We start from the raw sequence: 23,562 nt of genomic DNA on the forward strand, positions 1-23,562 counted from the left end.
AGTTATTTTATTTTCTGTGAATAAAATTGTAGCTATACCTATATGAGTAACGCCATTTTCTTTCCAGTATCCATTTTCTAAAGTAATTCAATAAAAATGATCACTACTTTTGTTCTGTCCATGAAACGAGTTGTTCTAAATTTTGTGGATTTTATTTATATACAATTATTCAATAACGCAATTTATAAACATTTATCTTTTGACTTATGAACGTTTATAATTTGTTTTTATTACAATAGATAATATGGTATAACAAACAAATTAAAGCAGCTAGAACAGATCAGTTATATTCATACAACAGAAATTATGTTATTGTTGACATTTGTATTGCTGCTTATTTTGACATTGATTTACAAAGTATGGGCGTATCATAATCATTGGAAATATGTAATGAAAATCCCGGGAGTTAGGGAGCTACCGATTATAGGAAATATGCTGGAACTTCCAACGGACCCTGGTAAGAAATTTTTTAATAAAATATTAGATTGCGTTAACAAACACCTCCTTAGGATCGTAATATCCATCCATCACATTTTTTAACTTCTTGTTTATTGTAATTTTTTTACAGCTGTTTTTTGGAAAAATTTGTTGTAGTTCTAAACAATATATCCAACCTTTTCTTTTTCATATTCCTGAGCCACAGCTTATAATCTATCATCTATACATCTTATTATCATCAATAGCTAATTTTTGGGTCATAGTTCATGGTTAATATGCATAGGTAGTTAGAAGATTTTGCGCATATAGGCCTTCTGATAGACCAGAAGTACCATTGGGTAATCCTAGTTCAGTAAAGCGAATCAGCTTTGTTATTACCCATGTTGCTGAAGCACCCAAACGAGCTGGACCTTGGAGATATAATTCACCAACTCATGTAGAAATTTTTATCACTCAAACACCAGCCCAGAGTACATCATTTCAGCCATTATGGCTCCATATCAGCTCTGCTATCTGAACAGATTGTATTTCTCTGGTGTTTATTGAGTAGCGCACGTCCGTATATTACATCACAGCGAATATTGTGTCATCCGCAGAAGCCTCTTCCGGCCAGGACATTCATCCTGGAAGCAACGGTGTACCAAGTGGCTTATAAGCAACGTTCGCTGCGCACCGACTTTCAATTGACCAGTTGCTCCAACCTATAATTGGTAGAGGATATTCAGTGTATATGCTAACCTTACGACTTCAAATTGTAGAGGTAGAAGATTTAGTACGATTTCAAGGACAGTGGTTAGTTCTTTTCTAGTGGTCAACTATCTCTGGTGTTTTTTATTGAAGATGCATCACAAGATTTGGGAGCAGTCTCAAACCTCAGATAATGATAGACATATTTCCTGCTTCTTCATTTTAATATCGGATTCATGGTGCTTCTCTATATGTTCGTTTGTAATTTAATTTAGTGTCCATAGCAAACGGATGAAACATTTTTACGATTAACATTTCTGTATGGATGCATTGATTTCTTTGGTTCTTACAAAAATTGTTACAAAAATATCGTGTTTGTTCATTTATTATTGTTATTGTTATTGTGATTTGTACGTGTTTTTATGTATCGCAGTGAAATTATTCAAATATGATAGATGGAGAGCGAAACATTTATATCCCATTCATAGACTGTGGAGCTTTCATGATTACTACATTTCTATACTGGGTCCCGAAGATACAGAAGTAAGTTTTTATCACCAAATACATTTTCTGGACTTATTAGAACATTTGTAAACATAAGAGTTCAAAATATATACCATCCATATCAATACTAGTAATATTTTTTATAAAAATAAAAGAAATTTTCGAATATTTAATTTTATATTTTTCTGACTGTTCCTGTAAACAATACAGATTAAAATTCATGAGGTTTTGGATATTTATTAGAAATTTAACACATTCTCATGTTTGGTAATATTTTGGACCTTTCTTGGAAATTTTATTAACTTTTCGAAAGTTTGGTAAAGTTCTGAATCTGTCTGGAAACTTCCTAAACATTTCTAGACAGTTCTGGATTTTTCTAGAAAACTAAGAACACAAGGTCTATTAACAGTCTGTATATTTATGAGAAATTTTAGTAATTTCTCGAAACTTTGTTTACGTGTTGGATCTTTCTGGGGAATTTGAGCAATCTGCATATTTCTAAGAACTTTGAACAATTCTTAATAACGTTCGCCCAAACAATTTCTGAAGTGCAGTTACAGTCCACAACTGAAATTTTCTACAAATGTTTAACGTTCCTCATATTCTAGGAAAATCTGAGCAATTTATAGTTTTATTATGTTTTAAATTGTTTTGATTAACTCTTAGCAATCACTGGAGAGTTTGGTAATGATCTGGATTTTTCTGAGAGACTTAAGTAATTTGTCAATAGGTGTGTGACGTTCTGAATCTTTTTAAGACATTTTCATCGATTTATGTGAGGTTATTAACATTCCAAATCATTCTGAGAAATTTTAGTCATTTTTTATAAAGTTCAGTAACTTCTGGGACACTTTTCTTCAATAGCTTTATGACGATCTAAATTTTTTTGAGGAACGTTGGGCAATTTCTAGCAAGTTTGATCTAAATCCTTTGGAGAAACCTTAGTAAATTTTATTTTGACCATATTTATCAATTTGGAATAATATTTGGAAAGTTTGAAAACTTTTTCAGCTATTATTGAAAAGGTTCTGTATCTTTCTGAGAGACTTGAGCAATTTCTCAATAGGTGTATGATGTTCTGAATATTTTTGAGGAACTTCTCAATTTATAGTAAATTTAATATCATTCTTAATATTTCTGTAAAATTTTAATAACTAATTTTCTAGATCTAGATCTTTCTGGGAAATGTTGAGCTATTTCTAGCAGCCATTTACTGGAGTTTTTCTCAAAATTTTGGACACGTTCTCAACTTTACTCGGAAATTGGGCTAAATTGTTATATAACTATCGCTGAAGCGGGTTTTTTACAATTAGTTTATTTAAAGATTTTGATGTAATTGTAATTTAATACCCTGAAATCATATTTCTCATTTCCTTATTCATTCATTTCAAGCTAATATTGGCTAATCCCGTTCACAATAATAAAAGCCAGCTTTACAAATTTTTACAAAGCTGGATGGGAACTGGATTGATTACCAGTAACGGTAGCAAATGGCATAAGCGAAGAAAAATTCTCACACCGGCTTTCCATTTCAACATCCTGCAACAATTCGTAGATATTTTTAACAAAGAAACTGAGGAGCTTACCAAACATTTACTTGAATTGACCGTTCAAGATTATGTAATAGACATAATCAAACCCATAACTAATTATACTCTAAGTTCAATGGGAGGTAAGTAGAATTATCTGTGGAATACTAAAAATATCATTATTTTTTCAGAAACATCATTAGGGGTAAATTTACGTGATAAAAACTGTGACGTTTACAAAGATGCTGTACATCAAAGCGGTGAGGTATTAGCTAATCGAATTGTAAAACCTATCCTTTTTCCGGACATCATTTTTATGATGACCTCTTCGTATTGGAAACTAAGAAAAATGGTTAAAATATTACATACGTTCTCTACGAAAATAATAGAAGAGAGAAAAACGTTAAAAACCGTTGATACTGGTGGTAACTTTTCGTATTCGAAGAGAAAACGATTGGCATTACTGGATTTGATGTTAGAAGCCAAATCTGCCGGTGAAGATATTGACGACGACGGTATAAGGGAAGAAGTCGATACATTTATGTTTGCGGTAATATTATTGTAATGCTTATTCTGAATTCACGTTAATCAATACACATTTTTACAAGGTCTGGTTTTGACACTATAGAGGGTGTCTCATAAATAATGTCATCATACAATCATACAAAAAGAAAGTTTCAAAGTTTTTCCCATGCAAGAATACTGCCATTGATCTGACTGAAGAATAAGTAATCTCACTGAACAAGTTCTGGGCTATATACGGGATGTTCTAGAGTTCAATGTCACCAAAACCTTATCTCTCGTATCTTTCGCAGTATGTGGTTCAGCATTGTCTTGCTGTGAGAGAAGGCTATTGGTTAACTAACAATGAATATTTCTCCTATAAAACCTCATACATTGTCATCAGCTGATAGCTCGACCATCTGGAATTATCATAAGTCCGCCAAACACAAAATAAAACTTTCTGCTGGATTTCTTGGAAACGCAAATAATGTTAACGTTCAAATTTGGTGAAGGGCGATGTTTGGGAAAACACGAATCAATTTGAATTTAGTAACTTAACTCTCATAATTTGATTTGAATATTTTTAGACTGAAATTAGCCGTACTAAAAACTTATAAGCATACAACTTCATTTGAAGTATTCAAAAATCTAATGAAGAGGAAATGTTTTTGAAAATAAAAAATTAATTTTCTTTGCATCCGATTGATTAGAACAAAAGAAATCTGCTATCGTCATACTTAATATGAGAATTCATTACTAGGTCCCACGCAGACGAATGACCTGACCGAGAACGATCTTCAAGCGTCAAATCTCCACTAATAAAACGGTTAAACCAACGCTTACAGATCGCTCATTTATTGTGTCTTGTGTAAAACTTTTTTTATTTACCATAATTATGAGCTTAGTGACTAACAAAGTTAATAATTTTAACTATAAGAATAGGTCAGTGCTGTTCAACTTGACTTCTAGGACTAAATCCATTTCGCGTATTTTTCTGAAAATTCTACGCCGTAATTGTTCCTATTTTCGGTTTACCGACCTTAATCATACACTTTGCGAGATAAGGGCTCAAAAATTTCGATATGGACGGGTTCGAGATACATTAGAAAGTTATTTTGTCTCGGCACAAGAAATATGTTATTCTGATGTGGCCAATTTTGAGTTTCATTCATTATATCGTATCTGTCATCGTAGAAAATTAACTAATTTAGTTTGTGTTAATGCAGTACTCTTTGAAGTTTCTATTCATGAGCCAATTTTCTTATTGAAACCCCGACTTCGTCTTTCTGCTCTTTTTCGGGTAAAAAGTCATAGTTTTCGACTTTTTGGAAGGGTATTCCTTCTTCACATTCGCCTGAAGCACAGTAAATGCTGCGTGAAATATTTTAGTTTTGAAAAATGCGAACTCTATCAGGAATAAGGATCTGTTTGAGCAAATTATAAATGATGTTTCTTATTTTCAGCTTATGAGACATTTTTATGCAACTTTACTTAAGAAAGGACTCGTCTAACTAATAACATAAACAATTTTTTTACAAAGCTGTTTTGATGTATCATTACGAACTAATTTTAAACTTGTAAATTTTTGTTTCAATACTAATTTTATTTTTTGCCCATACAATTATGTACGAGAGAGGTAGCTAAATATAGGTCAAATAGTTTAGGGGCGATAATTTTTTAAATAAAAAAAAATAGTTGGATGAAACTTATTGGAAAAGGTGGAAATGATAAAAATTAAAGGAAAAATAATTTACGGGCTATCTGAGGCCAGGAAGGAATAGTGGGTGAGTTTTTAAGGATAAAATAGAGTTATTTCGATTTCAGGCAAAACTACTAGTCTTATGGGAAAAGTCAATAGCAAAGTTGTAGATAATGAAAAGATCTATAACTTTTGTTGATATAATTTTTCCATATAACCACAAAATTTACGTGAAATATTCAAAAAACCAAGTTGGTGGAAAACGTGTCACTCCATGTTACATTGATAAAAATGAGTACTCTAAAATTTCAATAAATGTTTAAAAATTGTACATAATGATTAAACAAAACTTTCAGATGCTAATTTTTATTCGTTTTTTGCCTTTTCTGGAAAGGTCACCATGGTCATGTCAATATTTTCTTGAGATTTCAACAAACAAAAGTTTCAATAACTTGAAAAAAGCTGATATTTTGACGGGTGAATTTTCAACTGAAAATGAATATTTCAAATCACATAAATTACAGTGAATATTCACAAAATATTTTTCGTAGAAAATAAAAAACTTTTTTTAATTTTTTGAGATTACGTGTAAAAAGTGGGAATTCAAAAGCTGTAGATTTTTTTACCTATAGCTTTGTTATCTGACTATTTTCCATGAGCATTGATGTTTTGATAAAATCGAGATAAGCTGTGTTTTACCCTTAAATACTCACCCTCTTTCCTTTCCCGACCTCAGATCGCCCGTTAATTATCTTTTCCCTCCAATCATATTTTCCTACTTTTCCAATAAGGCTTCTATCCTGGTCTAATGGCACCAGAAGTGCAAATGAAAGAAGAGGAACATATAATTTTTATTGTAACGAAAATTAAACTGCAAATATTGTTTATAAAGAATTTTGCCAATCAAAAGATGATAACTTGATTAAACGAAAGCTTTTTCTAGGGTCATGACACATCGGCAGTAGCTCTTTGTCACATGCTAGTTATATTAGCAAATGAACCTAAATATCAGGTAAGAACATGATATAATATTTGCTTGACTTTCTTTGTATCTATGTTTTCAGCGTCTGTCTGATTCTTTTTTTCAGTAACTCCCCCCACCCATGTAAATTTAGCTCTTTCTCACTGTGATGGAAACTTTTGTTCGGTTCCTGAATTAATGTTTTTAAAATTTACACAGCCTAACCTCACACAGCATTCTAAAACTTTCAATGCACGTGTATGTGAAATTAAAACATTTTTGGCGATATACAGTAATATAATTATGGTTGATTCATGTCGTGAATTAGTTAATTTTGAAGACTGTAAAAATTTTCGGCCATTCCCATTCCACAAACACCAATATCTAATAGTATGAAAGTTTCGGTATAACCATCAACTCTTTACAGTTACAGCTACATCCTAATTTTGTTTCACCAATGGTCTGTGGTTTAATTGAATACAGCTTCGATTTAAGGTAGCCCCATCGTCTATTCTACGAAATCACATAGTCCAATTCGTCATCCGGGAAAAACGGGATTTAAATAATTAAATACCCATAGAAGATAATGAGAAGAAGACTCATCTTGTAATTGATCTGCAGCAGTATTTTTTCCATTCAAATTTCCATCAATAAATATTGATCATAGTAGATAATCACCCATTAAACCCTCTATCTTCTTGGGAACTTATTGACATCACTAAGCTGCTTGAAATTTTATCCAGACCAGAACCTCTCATATTATTGGTGAACGTGGTGATTAAAATAAAGTCATTAGTACTTAAGAATTGGATACGTGAAGAATATATTTTCCTTCTATTTAATTCGATACATTAGATCATTTTCCTTTAATTTATGAATTATTAAAGTTGTGCCATTCCTTTAAGGTAAAGATTCACATGTTTATAAGTTAATATTTCTCATTTATTTTTCTGATATAACCTCAAATTTTCCCGAAATCGATTGATTCCAATAGAAAGAATTTTATAGGAAGAAGTATATGAAGAGATAATATCCATAGTTGGCGATAATCAGTATCCCAATTGGCAGCAATTAGGAGAACTTAAATTCACAGAAAGATGCATAAAGGAATGTCTTAGATTGTATCCTAGCGTACATTTCATATCCAGAGTTGCCGGAGAAACATTTAAATCTCACAGTGGATATACAATTCCGAAAGGATCTGTATTGAATTTGTATATTTATGATTTACACCGTAGTCCAGAAGTTTGGGAGGATCCGGAGAAATTTGATCCTGATAGATTTCTTCCTGAAAACATATCTAAACGGAACCCATTCGCTTATGTTCCTTTCAGTGCCGGAGGCAGAAATTGCATAGGTTGGTTTTATATTTCAAATCATATAGTTAAGAAATAAATAACTGATTTGATTTTACAGGACAAAAATTTGCTATGTTGGAATTGAAAGCGGCACTGTGTGGAATTCTGAGGAAATTTCGACTAGTGGAAGTAGATAAACGCGAAAATTTAGTACATAAATGCGATTTGGTACTAAGACCAGTCGGAGAAGTTCGTGTTAAATTTGTTCCTAGATTAAAACAACAATGAAAATTGTATAATAAATCTTTTTATCAATATTGAAGTTTGATTATACTACTTAAGTTCGCAGCATATATGATTATTAGATTTGATTTAAACCATCATGCCGCTCTGGATGAACTACCGTTTCAGTACGACATTTACCTACCTACGAGGGTTGCTACTTAAGTTTTGAAATATGGCAATACTGATTTGAATATGTCAAATTTGACATATTTATAGTGAAACTACAGGAAAGTGTTGTCATGCAAGTGCTATTTGAGTTGTTTATATCAGATACTGGAAACATTCATCTTGACTAAAAAATGGAATTTTCGACATGGATTAAACCAACAGCAATGTGTCGATATTGCAAGATCATCATGTAACACACCGTGAGATTGTTGCATACTTGGGCATTAGTTCCATTTGTATGTATTGCATGAACATTTGGATGTTAAAAAGACTTGTTCGCGTTGGATGCTAACCAAATCCAACAAAAGTTATTCGCTCACGGAGCAATTCAATGTAAATGGTTGCTTGTTTTTTCAGAACTACTGGACAGTTCACCGCCGTTCTATTACAGCAACGTAGAAAGGTCATTTTGAATGGTACACCAGCATTTGTTTGTCAGAAGTGTTTGAAAAAATCAGGGAAACCAATCGCAGAAGTCGATTCATTCTCCACCACGATATTGCGAGAACATTAGTTCAAACAAAAACGTTTCTGAACATTCAAAACATCGAATTGATGGGTCATACGCTTGTTTGGCACCCAATGATTTCTTCTTATTCCTGCAGTTCCAAAATAATTTGCGAGGTCAACGTTTTTCTATACGTGAAGAAGCGGTTGATGCGTTCAAATCACAAAATTTAAGTAGCAATACCTATCTCTCATATACACATCAAGTTTTGGACATGCATCTTCTTCGATGTTACAAGTAGACAAAAACATAATTGAATGAAAAATCGGGATTTTAAGAGAAATTTCTGTTCAATATTAAGGAGTAAAAGAAACCATATCATATAAACAACTCAAGTAGGTAATACTAAAAATGATACTAATTCTATTGCTTAATAATTGAACTCCGTACCTATATCGAAAATTTTAAGAGTCTAAAGCTCAAGGCTAATCAGATAAGGCTCGATAGAATTGAAAAAACATCAGCAGAATTGTAATATTTATATCGTTTGTTTCTGACCCCAGTTCTCCTAAGTATAAACTACTAGTACGAATGAGATAAAGGAGATATTCAATAAAAAAAAAATGAATTTAATACTACTCGCAATATTTTCAATTTCGTTCTTGATATTTTATTTGTGGAGGAGAAAACGATATGAGGAACTTTGGAAATATATTGAGGCTATACCAGGACCAAAAGAATATCCTATTATTGGAACGAACTATAGCATGCATCATACAGCAGGTAAAAAGTTTTTGTTTATACTATTATGTATATTTCGCTTGTGAATATTGGTTTTTATTCAAATAGATTTCAATCGGATGAAACATAGATTTCCTTTAAACAAACAACAATCCGAAATCCGTATTCTACACTTTTACATACAAGTAACGCAAGTTTAGATCATTGATAGATCAAGGTCAAATCAAATTAATTTATGTTCAAAAAACTAATCGAAATCGATTCTTTTAAATTTATTGTTGCGAAAACTACATTTTTTAATATTTTTAGAAACTTTATTCATTCGGGAACGAAACCTAACTAAGGAATTTTTTCCTCTATACAGATTATGGACATTAAATGAAGCAGTAGTTACTGTATTTACTCCAGAAGATGTTGAAGTAAGAGGCATATTGATTAACCCGTTTTACAAATAACCACAAATTTATAATTTTTTATGTAAACCCTATTACACGCGAGTAGTTCGAGTGATGCTTGCCGAGTGCAGATGCCTGTAGACATTGACCTTGAACTTGAACTTGAACTTGAAAGACGTGCCTTGGTAGTTGACAAAGGCTTGCACTTCTCCAATAAAAAGGGTCCTGATAAATTGACGTTTTGGTCATCTGCAAGCGAACTCGGTGTACATGAGCCACGTCTGCCTGACAAGTAGCTCTTGCAAATACTGCCCTAAGTTGTATTATGTTCAACAGGTCAAATAATTGTGCTAATTTAAGATTCAACACAAAAGGTCGATCCACATAATCTTAATATTTTGTTTATAAACTTGATTTATTGTTTTTTTTTAACGGTATTAATTTAAATTTAATTCATTCGCGTGTTAGGAGTTTGCTGAATAATATATCTAAGTCAATCAGTTAACTAGATCCATGTCAGCATATCTGATCCGAAAAACCTGAAGGCAGCGGCTCCTAGGATATAATTCAAATTCTAAGGAAATAGGTTTTTTTCAATTTCTTTTTATTTGTTTGCCACTTTTTTTGACATCAAAACAAAGCTTTACACCCTCGTATATATAGTCAAAAGTGTTCAAACCATTCATATTTCCAACAAATTTCTTTTTACTTGTTTACTTTTGACTCTATAAACGAGGGTATAAAGCTTTGTTTTGATTGTCAAAAAAAGTTATAAAGTGTATGATACTAAATCTGGTAAGAAAAGTGAATGCAGATATATAAGGAGTCTGTTAGCGGCCAAAACTGGCGAATTAAAAGCAATTTTGAGCACTGTGCATTGTCTTGACGAAAATAAAAACTTTCGGTCCACATCTCAGTATCTTTCTAAATTTCGACAATAAAATCTTTGAATTCCATGGGAAATAGAATAATCAATTCAATGTCTGAGAACATTTTGATCATTATTTGTACTTAAATGAATTATTTCTACTTTATTTCACCTTGAAGGTTTGTTTTGTAAGACACGCTATGAACAAAATCTCACTAAACTGACTATAGTAGCAAATTGACAAGCTAGAACTGGTTCAAATTTGTTAACGCTCATATTAACCCTTGATTGTTTGAGATATACCAATTGATACAAGTAATTGTTGCAATAAAAATTAATCATCCTATTTGCTCATCACACATCATATTTCAGAATCTTTATTCGTCAGACAACGAACTAGAGCTAAAGAATTCTTTCCTTTGTATAAATTATGGACGCTCAATGTGGGAATTGTTTGTTTATTCACACCAGAAGATGTTGAAGTAAGCAAATTTTTTGTTTATCTCGGTTCACAAATTGCTACTACGGATTCAAAACATTGAAGTTATTTTCAAAATATCGTTCAAATTCCAAAAAAGGATTGTTCGTTTCAAGTCCTAGAAGAGAGATTTCGGTGTATCAAAAAGTGTGCATTGAAGGGGAACAAATTGAGGTGGCGCTTTAGTAGCATGTGGATAGATTTCAAAAACAGCGCCAGAAATTATTAGAGAAGAATAGTAAATAAATTCTTATTTAAAAGTCATATCTATTTGAACAAAATCATTAATATACAAATCCATTAGAAAATTGTACATCTAGACATGATTGTTTAATTAAAATACATTATCAAAAACTTGGTGTAAGTTCTGTGTAAGTTCATACAAACAAAATGTAATCCCTACTGTACAATCGATTATGAAAGAGACACCAATTACACTGGAGCCACGTTTAGGCTTTATTTACGATGACGATTCCTCGTTTGACTTTTGACTACATAAAACAAATCAGAAAATTGAAAGAAGAAGGACGTATGATTATATATCTTCGTCTGGAGGGGTGTTAATTAGAATATTGATCGCCGTCATTGATTCGTGGCTCGTGACAGTCCTGCATTCTTTAAAGTGCCAGGCAACATCGGTCGGCATCTGATTTATTGTATGTGTATAGTATATGCTTATATGATGATGGTTACCTTACATACTGAAATATATTTTATAAACTGATAACATTTGAGTCCAATAAGTCGATTTTAAACCGAATATTCTACTTTTACTAGAATTATTTTTATAATTGTAAGAACGTGATACTTTTAAGACACCATATATTTTAGAGTAACATCCAAAAAACGAATGATCAGTTTTTTATTTTATCGTATATGTTACCTGCCAAATCCGATTTCAGGACTAACTAGTTTTGCCTAGGCCAAACTAATTATTCCTATACGCGATAGGATCAACTAGGGTAACTTTTTTACTTTCGCGATCCCTTTGTTTTTTGGCACTAGAAAATCGAAAATCATCCGATTTCGATGAATTTTTTTTAAAATGTCCGTTTTTACGGCGGATTTTCGCAAAAAATTAAGGGAATAAGAAAAATGAAAGCTTATATTGGTTTCGGGTCTTTAAATGTTGATTAAAATGCAATCATTCACGTATAATTGTATAATATCTCTTTTCCAAATAATCAAATGAAGTTTTTTTTCATAATATACACAAAAAAACGAACAAATTTAATAGAAAATTATACAAAAATGTTGATTTATCATGTTTTAAAAATAATAACAATTTCTCTTAAAATGGACATCTTCTCAAATATAATCGTTTGTACCTTTTTTATTAAGTAATTAAAGTTATATGAACAAAATAGTATATTATGTAACAAGAGTTGTAAGTAACCCATAACGCATAAAGTGAAAAATTTTATGGGCTTACAACTCGTGTAACGTACTTTTTCTACCTTCATTCATGCATGCTACTTAAGAAAACGTGTCCAATTTGTAAAAAAATTGCATAATGTGCTGCCTACATTTAGGTAATTTAATTAAACTAAGAAGTTTAAGTTTTATTCTGAAAACGCACGTGTATGTTATTGTTAAATGTCATTTACAAGGAATTACGATTTTTAACGTTTACAGACATGGGCGTAGAAAAACATTCTTAAAATCACTTATTGTAATTAAGTGTATAATATTAAAATATAAAATTAAAAGTTAAGTGAAACTGAAATTAAATTGAAAATTTTCACCTTTAAAAAAATGGTATCTTACTAACGTTGACTGTTAGAGATAAAAAATGAACAAATATTTTTCAATTTTTTTTCCAAAATATTCGTTTTTTGTGTAGAATAGCAAAAAAATATATGAACCACGTTTGATGCTTTGTAAAGAAGTTATGAACGATTATATGCGAAGAAGTGCGTTTATGACCACATTTTAAAGTCATAAAACTATATGAAATCTCCAGGTGAGATGTTTCCCATATTTTATTTCATAAATCCGCCGTAAAAAAAATTCATCGAAATCGGTTGATCTTTCGATTTTCTAGGGGCAAAAAACGAGGGGATCGCAGAAGTATAAAATTACCTCAACTAGTAGGGCCTAGTTGAAACCAATTTAGCACAGTCGAAAGTAATTGAGCAAACCTGTCAGAACTTGCACATGCGGAAGTTAGTTTTGTCAATTTTAAAAATTGAGTTATAATTATTGCTTCTATTAAAAAAAACACTTATTATTATCTGTTATAGTATGATTCTTTGTATAACTTATTATCCATAGCTTTTAATAAGGAATCATTATTGTTCTAATAAAAATGATTATTTATATTGACTTTTTAGATTTACTATAATGTTCAGACTAAGCCGATGTAGTTTATTGTAGAGTTTGCGTTTTTATACCTGGATCAACTAGATTTGTCTAGGCTATACTAGTTAATCCTATCGCGTATAGGAAAAACTAGTTTGTCCTGAAATCGGGTTTGGTCTATAACAAATACATTTTTGTCTTCACTCAAAAAATTGCAGAAAAGTGCTCAGAATTGTAATTAATTTTTTATTATCACATAATTGAACAATACGTTTGAATTTCCTCCTCTTGGACAAATATTTGAAAATTTTTCGACAATTTCATTATCAAGTACGATTGTTGCACGGTTATCCACTTAGAAACGCAGAGCACGACATTTACCTACCTACTCCACATCAGAATTAGTTAAGAGCTCAATATTTTACAATGCAAAAAAATGCACAATTACTTGCCAATTGAAATCAAATCGATATCATCTTTTTTCGCATTCCGCAATAATTTGAGGGCATACTCGTATTTACTGGAAAGTGCCTTCTACTTTGAAAATGTCTTCTATTCCTATAATATTCAATTGCGGGCTGATGCATACTGGTCGAATGCTGCTACGGACCTCTGTATATTGAAATTTTATTTCATTTGTATCTTCATTTAGTTATTTTTATATTTATTCTTTGGTTTTCACAAGTTTTTGTCTACAAATTGTAACAATTTTTCTAAAATAAAGCATTTTTCTGCCTCTCTCAATTATCTGAGAATAAAGCGCCAAGCAATTATAATGGTTGTTAAAAAAATCTGAGAACTTATAAAACTGGTTTCATTTAAAAAATAGTAAATTAGTAAGTCGCTGGTTAGAAACTGAAAAGTGGTGGCTGTTTGTAAAACATTTCATTAAATTTGAGTAAACTCATTTTTATTATCATAATACAATATTTTTCAGTCGGTGTTGGCTAATACTAAACACAATAAAAAGGGCCAATTATATACTTTCCTTCAAGCTTGGCTTGGAACTGGACTTCTAACTAGTGGAGGTAGTCATCCATAATATAAGAATTTTGATAAAGTATAATCATATCTAATTAATTTTTCAGGTGACAAATGGTTTAAAAGAAGGAAAATTCTAACCCCGGCGTTCCATTTTAATATATTACAAGAATTTGTGGAAATGTTAAATACAGAAACTGACGTTCTTGTAGAAAATATTGAAAAATTGTGTGATGCCCCACATATCGAAATTACAAAATTGATTACAGATTTCACATTAAATTCAATTGGAGGTAATTCTAATAATTATTTAAAATTCTTTAAGCTTTACAGGGAAATAATTTGCTTGTCAAGAATGGAAATCATATAGTTCTTCAATAAAAATGCAGATGTGAAATCCCTTTCTAGCCGCTCAATCAATTGATTTATTTCTATATTACATCAGAATCCTCTTAATGCAAAAACTGTAAACTTTGCTGTGGTAATCAATATAACTTTGGAAAATAATGAACAGTTTAAGTATTTAGAAAGATTTTCTATGGAAACTGAAGAGAAAATATATTGTAAGATTGGGGCTCACGAAGTCTTGTTATCATCGTGAAATCCAACAATATCTTCTAAAACAATGTGTGTGACGAGTTGAATATGTAATAAGATAGTCATGAAAAGACCAATGGAGGGCTAAAAATTTACTGGAGAAATAATTTAAAATAGAAGTGTAGCATTGTTAAACAGACTTGGTTGGAGGAAAATACTGTGATTGATTTTGTATAATCAGAAAACTTGTTTTCGAGATAACTCGGCTTGTTCAGACATCAATTTAACTTTTCCTTGAATTGTGAAGAACCCCCATAGTAGAATTGGTCATTTAGTTGGTTCTCCTTCAGTTATCAATCAGATAATTGTGGATTGAGATTGTGTTATGAATTAGTGTACCAAGAAGAACACTTCCTATTGAAAAAAAATTCTGTTACTTTTGAAATAATAGCTTCATAATCCAAGCTATTCATTTATAAGATGATAGTTTATAATCAAACTAGTTCATATTTGTTTTAAGATAAGATTCTCCAGTATGATCAGATCACGATTACTAAAATAGTATAATTGAACAGACTATCTTCTTTTTTATCTTTCGAACAATAGCTATAGAGTTGGATCCCCAATGACGAATTAACAGGTTACAATTCGGGCAATTACTGGATATAAAAAACGCAGTGTCATCTTCCAAAGCAATAGGTGTACTTCCGTTCGATCCCTCAGTCATCCCTGACTATGCTTACCCTATTGGTACGTGCATAAACCTCTAGAAAGACTACAGTTCACTTCAATACCAAAAAACGTCCGATAACGCTTTAGCTAAGTACTTCATATGTCCCATTTCGGCTCTATAAGATCCCACCTCAGGAAAAATGTTGGATCAAATAATTCCAGTGCTGGTGACATGTGCTGTTCAATCTACAAGAAAACGCAGTAAACAGATTACTATTGTTGAAATTGCGAAGACAAGAGCTGTAAGGTAAAACCAATTTTCAAGAAAAAAGGAAATACTGTTCTTGAATCTTCAAACGATGAAGAAGAAGAATCTGCAATTATCTACGATGATTCTTCAAGTTGTGAAGATGTGGAGAAAATTATAATAAAACAAAAAAAGGAGAAGACTGGATCAAATGCAATCGGTGGTTAAAAGAAGGGTGCACCATTGTTGATGTTAAAACTTAACTGATACTTGCATATCTCATTAACGGTAATGAATCAATACGGCGCCGGGTCAATACTGCTTTTAAATGTGAGTTTGTTTCAGTTATTTCCAATAACCTGTATATTTTATACCAATAAAATGTGCGCTTAATGTCCTCGATTTGACTTTTTGAATTTTTTTAACTAAAAAAGAAACACTACTCGCGTCAACAAATATGTCAAGATTCGAACTGCATCATTTACTTTATAAGTTACTGGTAGCAGACCGATTTGAGAAGAATATTCAAATGAAGTATTCGTTACTTCTAGAATAATAATAATGTTCATTTATAGCCATTGTTTCGTCTTTTTCTTTGGGGAGGCTACCTGATTCTAGGTCTTGAGTACTTTTTATATTCCAGATAAAGATTCTCTCAAGTTGCAAGACAACAACAATGATGGCTAATTTGCAATTTGTCCTCTTGATTTATTAAATCTGAAAAATGCATCTTCGTGCTATTTTGTGTTGTTTGTGCTCACAAAACAATATAGTTATCTAAAATATGCTTTTCAATTCCTTAAGTATGGAATTCTTTATTCAAAAAGTCACGTACTCATCGACCTACCCTCGTAGACACTCATACAGAATAATTTTTTGTATTTTGTAGAAACTTCCCTTGGTTTACCTCTCCGACAAGATCCGAATTGTAATCAATACAAACAATCTGTATACGATTACGGTGAACAATTGGCGTACAGAATCGTACGTCCGTGGTTGTGGGTTCCTTTCATATTTCAACTATCATCTTTAGGTAAAAAAAACAGAGCAACAGTGAAAATCTTACATTCTTTTTCAACGAACGTTATCCGCAAACGAGAGAAAAATTTCAATCCCGAAGCAATCAGTTATTCTGGTAGAAAAAAATTGGCTCTTCTTGATATTCTTCTGAAAGCGAGACACGATGGTGCCGATATTGACGAAGAAGGTATAAGAGAAGAACTAGATACATTCATTTTCGAGGTATTATAAAACTAATCTTCTTAATATTCTCTATAATATTCTTCAAAGATTTTATGCACATCACTGACAGCTCCCAAATTTTCGGAAAAAAGTGTCAGATAGGAATGGAGGAAATGAATTTTCAATGGCATTCGGGCACCAAGGGATTTGTATGCGTCTCGAAGCTCATCAACTAACTGTTGGTAGTTTGGATCCATATTGTTGCCCAAAAATCCCCTCACTACACTAACAAATGCCTTTCATGCTCTAGGTTCCTGTTTGGTGAGCTTTTTTGCTAAATAGAAATGCAAAAGGCTTTTTTTCTTCCCATTCATCCACTGCACCAATGACTCGCTACTACTAGCACAGCACACGTGGGGGGCCCACTGTTTGTCTTGGTGTTCAATTAAAGTACCAAAATATTTGAAATAGGCTTTTTTCAAATTTTCGGAAAATGGCTTGGCTTGCAATTTCACCATAAATATAGCAAAATTTGTCAGGAGAAGTTTTACAACTGCGGCGCGTTTGACTCGACATTTTCGTCTTTATAATCACTTTTTGCACTATGAACAGAAGAGAACCACTTATTATGAAACTCAACAGAATATTAATTTTTAATGTTATTATTCTGAATAATACAGTTCAGGTATTTTTTCGGCCATAAAATTTACCGATATTAACCGCCTCTTTATAAAATTACCTACCTGCTAATGTAAACAGGGATAATTCAGCTATTGAAAAGTGGTAAGTGTTGAGCTTAATAAATATTTTTTCTATTATTGAACGGGTATTTCCATTTTAAAAATAAAGATCTTGCATGTGTTACGAAAATCTTGTCGGCCAGTGATAATTATAACAGTCTAGTTTTTAAGACACGATAAATGTAAATTGAATGAGAAAAAAATGATGAGGATGAGAAACTTGGAGTCTCTTTTGGCCTCCTGGTTAATCAGTTAAGTCACCGGGGAATAATCGGGATGAGTATTTGAATAAAAGAGCTTGACGCTACTGCAACCAAAATCTTTCAGATAGTAAAGCATATGTTGAACTAATTTTGGCAGATGGGTGCTTTAGTTAGCAAGAAAACTTTTTTTGCTGATAGAAATCATCATTCATCATTAAATAGTAGTCACATTTGAGGTCCATCGAATAATCCAGTTTATCATTTGTAGAAACTTTTTGAGCATGCAATCAAAACAGCTTCACCAAACTGCTTCATTATTTCAAGTTCTATATGCAATGAAGTCAAAATTGCTTTCCAGAGACGAATATTTCTCCAATGGTGGCTTCTATCCCGACTATCCCATAGACAAATAAAACAAGAATATTTAGCATTTTAATATCGACACATATTCGCTAGTTATTTCCATTGTATTTGATTTTTCCTATAATGGAAGATATATCTTCGTAAACTTCTTTACATATCGTGGAATATACCATAGAAATCGCACCTATTTCATTGCCGTTATATAACAAAACATATTTTAAGCTTCTTCTGTATCCTTCTCACATAATTTGACATGTTAGTCAGTGGAATCTGGAACAAAAATAAACAGAAATACTCATCTCTAACCTCATAAATCTCCATCTGATCTACTGGATGCAGAATAAAAATTCGCAACTTAACTATATTATCCCAAATCGGAGTGTAGTTAGTCATCCAGTTATTAGTTGAAAAGTCCAATCATCACGGACGAGTCCAAGTGTACCATAGATGAATTCAAATCATTTCATATCTACATCAAATGAGTAAGAATAGTTAATTTTCGTATAAGGAAATTTTCATGCAGAAAAAGTTACGGTGTTGCAGGTTTTCTGCGGTTTGCCTGTAACGTGGTGAATTGGTACCCACCCAGCAACCATCCACCGAAATCCATTTGGTTCGTCCAGCATTCTTTTTCGTCGTCGTTAATAACAACCCTCCAAAAGAAAATCTTTCCTATATTAGGGCTAATATTAAAATGTATCTTATTCCTCATCGAAATGTGTCTATTCCACACAAGAAACAACAATTAAACGAGTCTCGCTCTTTATATCATCTAGCTTCAGACTGTTATTTTGCTAGATTGAAGCCTCTTTTTAACCCTTGTTTTGGTCAGAATTTCTTCTATTATAACTTCGGATAAGTGATGGGGGTGATTTAACTTATCTTTTCCTTTTTCTGCCGTCAATTTTTATTCGGCGGATGTTTGCTGTGCATGATGAAGGTAAAACTGGTTAAGAATAAGTAGCCGATTTTCTGTGAATTTAAACACACGTTCAACACAAACTATGATAAATACTGCGGAATATTTAAACCTGTAAAAGAATGAAAGAAGAAATTTATGAAATTCTAAATCAGCTTTCATTGTTATTTCAGTGTCATATTTTATGTAGAGTATCTAAAATGTTGATTCTATAGATTAATTTCAAATGCGTAATGATTTTTCTTCTAGGGTCACGATACAACTTCAGTTTCATTATGTTATACCTTGGTCGCATTAGCTAATGAGCAAGATATACAAGTAAGTATAATATTAAACTATATAAACGGTAAAATAATAAAGTTTTTATCCTACTAAATTCTTCACTGAAAATAATAGAACTAGGACCAATTTTTACTGACGTGTTAAAGAAATCGGGCTCGTTAAATCAGTCTAGAAAACATGATCGTACTTAGAAATGCGGTGCCTGCGTTGCCTTCATGAAGGATTCGCCACTGGAGCTTGGGTCTAGTTAAGTCGACTACCCCTGTAATATAGTGTATCATTGTTGGTAATTTTCTAAAATAATCTCCTTGTCTAATTATTTCATTAATCTGTGAATTAACATTAATTTTGTTAATTTATAATAGAAGCATTATAATTATGTTACAGGAAGAAATCTATCAAGAAATTTTATCGGTTGTAGGCGATTCGAATGCGCCATCTTTTCAAGAACTAGGCGAACTAAAATTTATGGAAAGATGCATAAAAGAAAGTTTGAGATTATATCCAAGTGTGCCATTAATATCTAGAAATGCAGGTGAAAACATTCTAACAAAAACTGGTTATGTCATTCCAAAAGGATGCGATGTAAATATTTACATATATGACTTGCACCGTATTCCTGAAATATGGGAAAATCCTGAAAAATTCGATCCTGATCGGTTTTTACCTGAGAATGTTTCTAAAAGACATCCTTTTGCTTATGTTCCTTTCAGTGCAGGAAGCAGAAATTGCATAGGTTAGTCCCTTAAAAAGATTTATAACTAAAATTAAATTTTGAGTTTATACAAATTACACAATTTTTGATATTGTGAAGAGATGAGAAAAAAGCACTTAGCCCAAATTTAAAGACCAACCAAACAATTACCTTTTTAAAAGATGATTTGAATGTTTATAAAGCACAGCCTAATGTCTAAAGTCCAATAAGCAATGTTCTTAGAGCAATTATAGAACTAAAATAGGTATAATTTGAATGTTTCTTGGGCTAATAGACAGCGAAAGCCTTACGCATTTAATACAATAGGCAGAAATGTATTCAGCATTTTAGCTATATAGTCATTTATATATAAACTGCGAATATAACCATTTTATAGACAGAACCGGACCACCGAGCAGAAATCTAATAATTGAAACTACTCCTTACAGGAGCCTAGCTGTAGTTAGCATCTGGTGCTAGCCTCCAATACATCACACCTCCTGGTGGCTTTTGAACCATATATATACGATTTGATATTTGCTTTGAAAATTTGGTAATTATTTAGAATTGTGGCTTTAGGCAAAAATCGTTCCAAAAATTTTTTCACGTATTTGGGGTTGTTTCTGAGGGTACAAATGGTAAATTTAAGGCGAGGGAGACATATTATTTCCATTATTTTAGACATTACATGGTACAACTTACATATGATAACTCAATGAAATCTAACCTAACCTAACCAAGATGGTAATTATTTAGAATTGGTTAGGTTAGGTTAGGTACTCAGAAACAAACCCAAATGCGTGAAAAATTTTTTGGAAAGATTTTTGCTTGGAGCCCCAATTTTAAATAATTACAGAAAATTTTAGTGGCAGATTTGGTTTCCGAATCCCCTTTTCTTCATAATATCGTGGTAAAAACCTTATCGATGGTTAATTTTCTGGTTGATGATTAATAAGAAGATTCACTGCTGATGAGATATATTTGCTGTACAAGAGCCACGTTATCAGTACTCTAATTCTCTCATTATCTTTACCTTCCTTAGATATCCTGAGATATCACGAGCTCATCTATCTATCACTAAATGGGAGATGTGTAATGGCCTCTTGTTCTGTAATGATTATGTATTAATTTGCATCAATTTTAGGTCAAAGATTTGCCATGTTGGAATTAAAAGCGGCGATTTGTGGAATATTGAGAAAATTCAAGTTACAGCCAGTAACAAGACCAGAAGAAATTATTTATAAAGCTGACATGATTTTAAGGTCGAGCTCAGAACTCAATGTTAAGTTCGTGCGGAGAAAGTAAATAATATTCTATGTTTTTCTTTAAATTAATAAATTTGATAATAATTATATTTTGAAATAAAATTTTTCGCATTTTAATTTTTTTGCAGATATTTTTTTACTAACAAAAGTATTCATATCATTTTAATACTGGAACATAATAGAAAAAAAAAGTGATTTGCGTTAACTAAAACGATACAAAGATAAGCTTTATTAGTTTACTTAATAAGAATATCAATTTAGACAGATAAATTTGATAGAAATTATTCTACAAACCTGAAACTACACTTGGATTACGTAAAAAACACGGACGACTTCCATCTTTGATATTTCTTATTTAATTTTTATACATTTGTATACAAATTAATTCAAATTTCAATGTCAAATGACGACCTTTGCTATTCTTTCAAAAAAATTATACAGTGTGGGCTTGCGTTACTGTTTATTTTTTATATCTATTTATTATTCAAAAGCTAGCATCAACAACAACGAAAAACTACTACTGAGCTTTGCTGCTGTGTACTAAAATACCATTACCATTAATTGATATTAATAATTTTGTTGTGTTTTTCCACATTTTAACTGATATTAGGATTACATTCCTCGAGTATCGCTAAAATATTACTTCAGAAAAAACCTCACAAAATATGAGCTTTGTAATTCAACTCGAAAGGGTTGCTTTTTATTTTTTCTGCGTCAACTATAGTTTCATTTTTTACATTTCTTTGCCCAGAAACGTAAACAATTTTTGGCGGCCATATTGCTAATTATAACGTCTAATTACAGCAGTACAGCCTTTAGAAGTTGAAAAACCAATCCTCTGATCTATGTTCATAACCCAGTTTCAATATCAAGCCCTCAATGGCGTTAGAACACTCCAAATCGTTCTCTTTAGAAAACAAAACAACAAATGAACAGCTGTTTCTTTGGGTAAAATCAAATCTCTTTTGGTATCATAAGCCCCAAATGGTTAATCAAATGTGGTACTTGAGAACTGACGGGAGGTGTAAATTCTGTTTCAATTTCTTCTTTTCCGGAACTGCTTGAACTTTTTTCAGCACGACAAACTGGAGAAGACACAAGAAATACTTCCGAATGAAGGATTGCTTTTATTATCGGAGACACCTCCGCGTATGCTTCGATTTCTTCGAGAAGTTATTGGTCAAGCAAAAATAACATTTGTTTATGTTAATGATCAATTCGCGACATATCACTGTCTATTAAAGCAACCAGTCAAATTTCAGTAACATCAGATACAGAAACTGTGTAGCTCTCAATATTTATCTTGATTTTGAATATCCAATTTGAAAAATGCACGATACCACTTCATTATTAAAGGTGTAATAGTCTTTTTTTGACTTTTAGGTGTATATTCACCGCAAATATAACCAAATAAGGCCTGAGAATTAATAAATTTGCGTGACGTTTTACACGATTCAGTTGTCAACTAACTTCCAAAGGTAACTTCGCGAAAATATTAGATAACTTTAAGCCGCTTACTGAGTTAATCGGAAAAATTAAAATTTGCTTAACAGAATATTGAAACGATTTTAAATGCGAATGACAAAAACTGATATTTTGAAACGCTACAAAAAAAAACGCACAACAGATTTGATTCGAGTAATTTTGATTGTTGCCATTGTAAGTAGTTTTGCGTCCCAGATAGAATTTACTGAGTTTTATATTTTACTTTATATAGTTAAAAGGCAGTATGTCTCATAATTTTCATTTTCTTACAATATTCAAATAGACAAGAGATTTTCAAAGTTCTTCCCTCGTAGACCACTTTCAAAATCTTAATGTCTTCCCCATTTCCTGTTACATATTCTAAAAACTTGTTAACAAATGTGAAGATCTAACGACGGAAATCCCTGTAGAATCTCTCCCTTGGATCTTGCTGATTTCCTCTGGATCATTTCAGGAATCTAACGAAATTTGTACAGGTTAACCTGTTCCAATCTGAGAATAATAATAGACGAATTCTAATTGTTTTTCAATACCAGTATTAAAAAATTATTGAATCCAGCAATATACCAGTATCAATAACTACTTTGGAATTTTCTTCATTTAATTGGATTGCAACAATAAATACAATATTTAACATTTCATTCACAATCTCAGTGTTTCGAAATCATTGATCCATTGGATTTTATAT

At 31.8% G+C, this 23,562-nt stretch overlaps 1 protein-coding gene across 1 annotated transcript; it reads left to right on the top strand.

The window, feature by feature from the left end:
- The first annotated feature begins 239 nt into the window (after window positions 1-239).
- On the top strand, window positions 240-21,506 carry LOC130902364 (uncharacterized). The gene is made up of 15 exons (XM_057814460.1): window positions 240-457; window positions 1,559-1,668; window positions 3,022-3,301; window positions 3,350-3,708; window positions 6,305-6,373; window positions 7,331-7,679; window positions 7,739-7,906; window positions 9,101-9,304; window positions 10,898-11,007; window positions 14,242-14,332; window positions 14,393-14,578; window positions 16,631-16,983; window positions 19,398-19,466; window positions 19,818-20,166; window positions 21,269-21,506. Exons 1-15 carry the CDS (start codon window positions 307-309, stop codon window positions 21,427-21,429), a joined length of 3,009 nt encoding a protein of 1,002 aa, XP_057670443.1. The 5' UTR covers window positions 240-306; the 3' UTR covers window positions 21,430-21,506.
- Window positions 21,507-23,562: the final 2,056 nt, after the last annotated feature.

The sequence above is a fragment of the Diorhabda carinulata genome, chromosome X (genome assembly GCF_026250575.1).
Source record: "Diorhabda carinulata isolate Delta chromosome X, icDioCari1.1, whole genome shotgun sequence".
In the NCBI taxonomy this organism is placed as follows: Eukaryota; Metazoa; Arthropoda; class Insecta; order Coleoptera; family Chrysomelidae; genus Diorhabda; species Diorhabda carinulata.

What these genes read in the sequence shown, in the direction of transcription:
- LOC130902364 (XM_057814460.1), top strand. Translation starts at nt 307, where the DNA reads ATGTTATTGTTGACATTTGTATTGCTGCTTATTTTGACATTGATTTAC. An exon ending in CGGAGGCAGAAATTGCATAG is followed by an intron (nt 7,680 to 7,738) that starts GTTGGTTTTATA and finishes TTGATTTTACAG; the next exon opens with GACAAAAATTTGCTATGTTG. An exon ending in TCCTAGATTAAAACAACAAT is followed by an intron (nt 7,907 to 9,100) that starts GAAAATTGTATA and finishes CCTAAGTATAAA; the next exon opens with CTACTAGTACGAATGAGATA.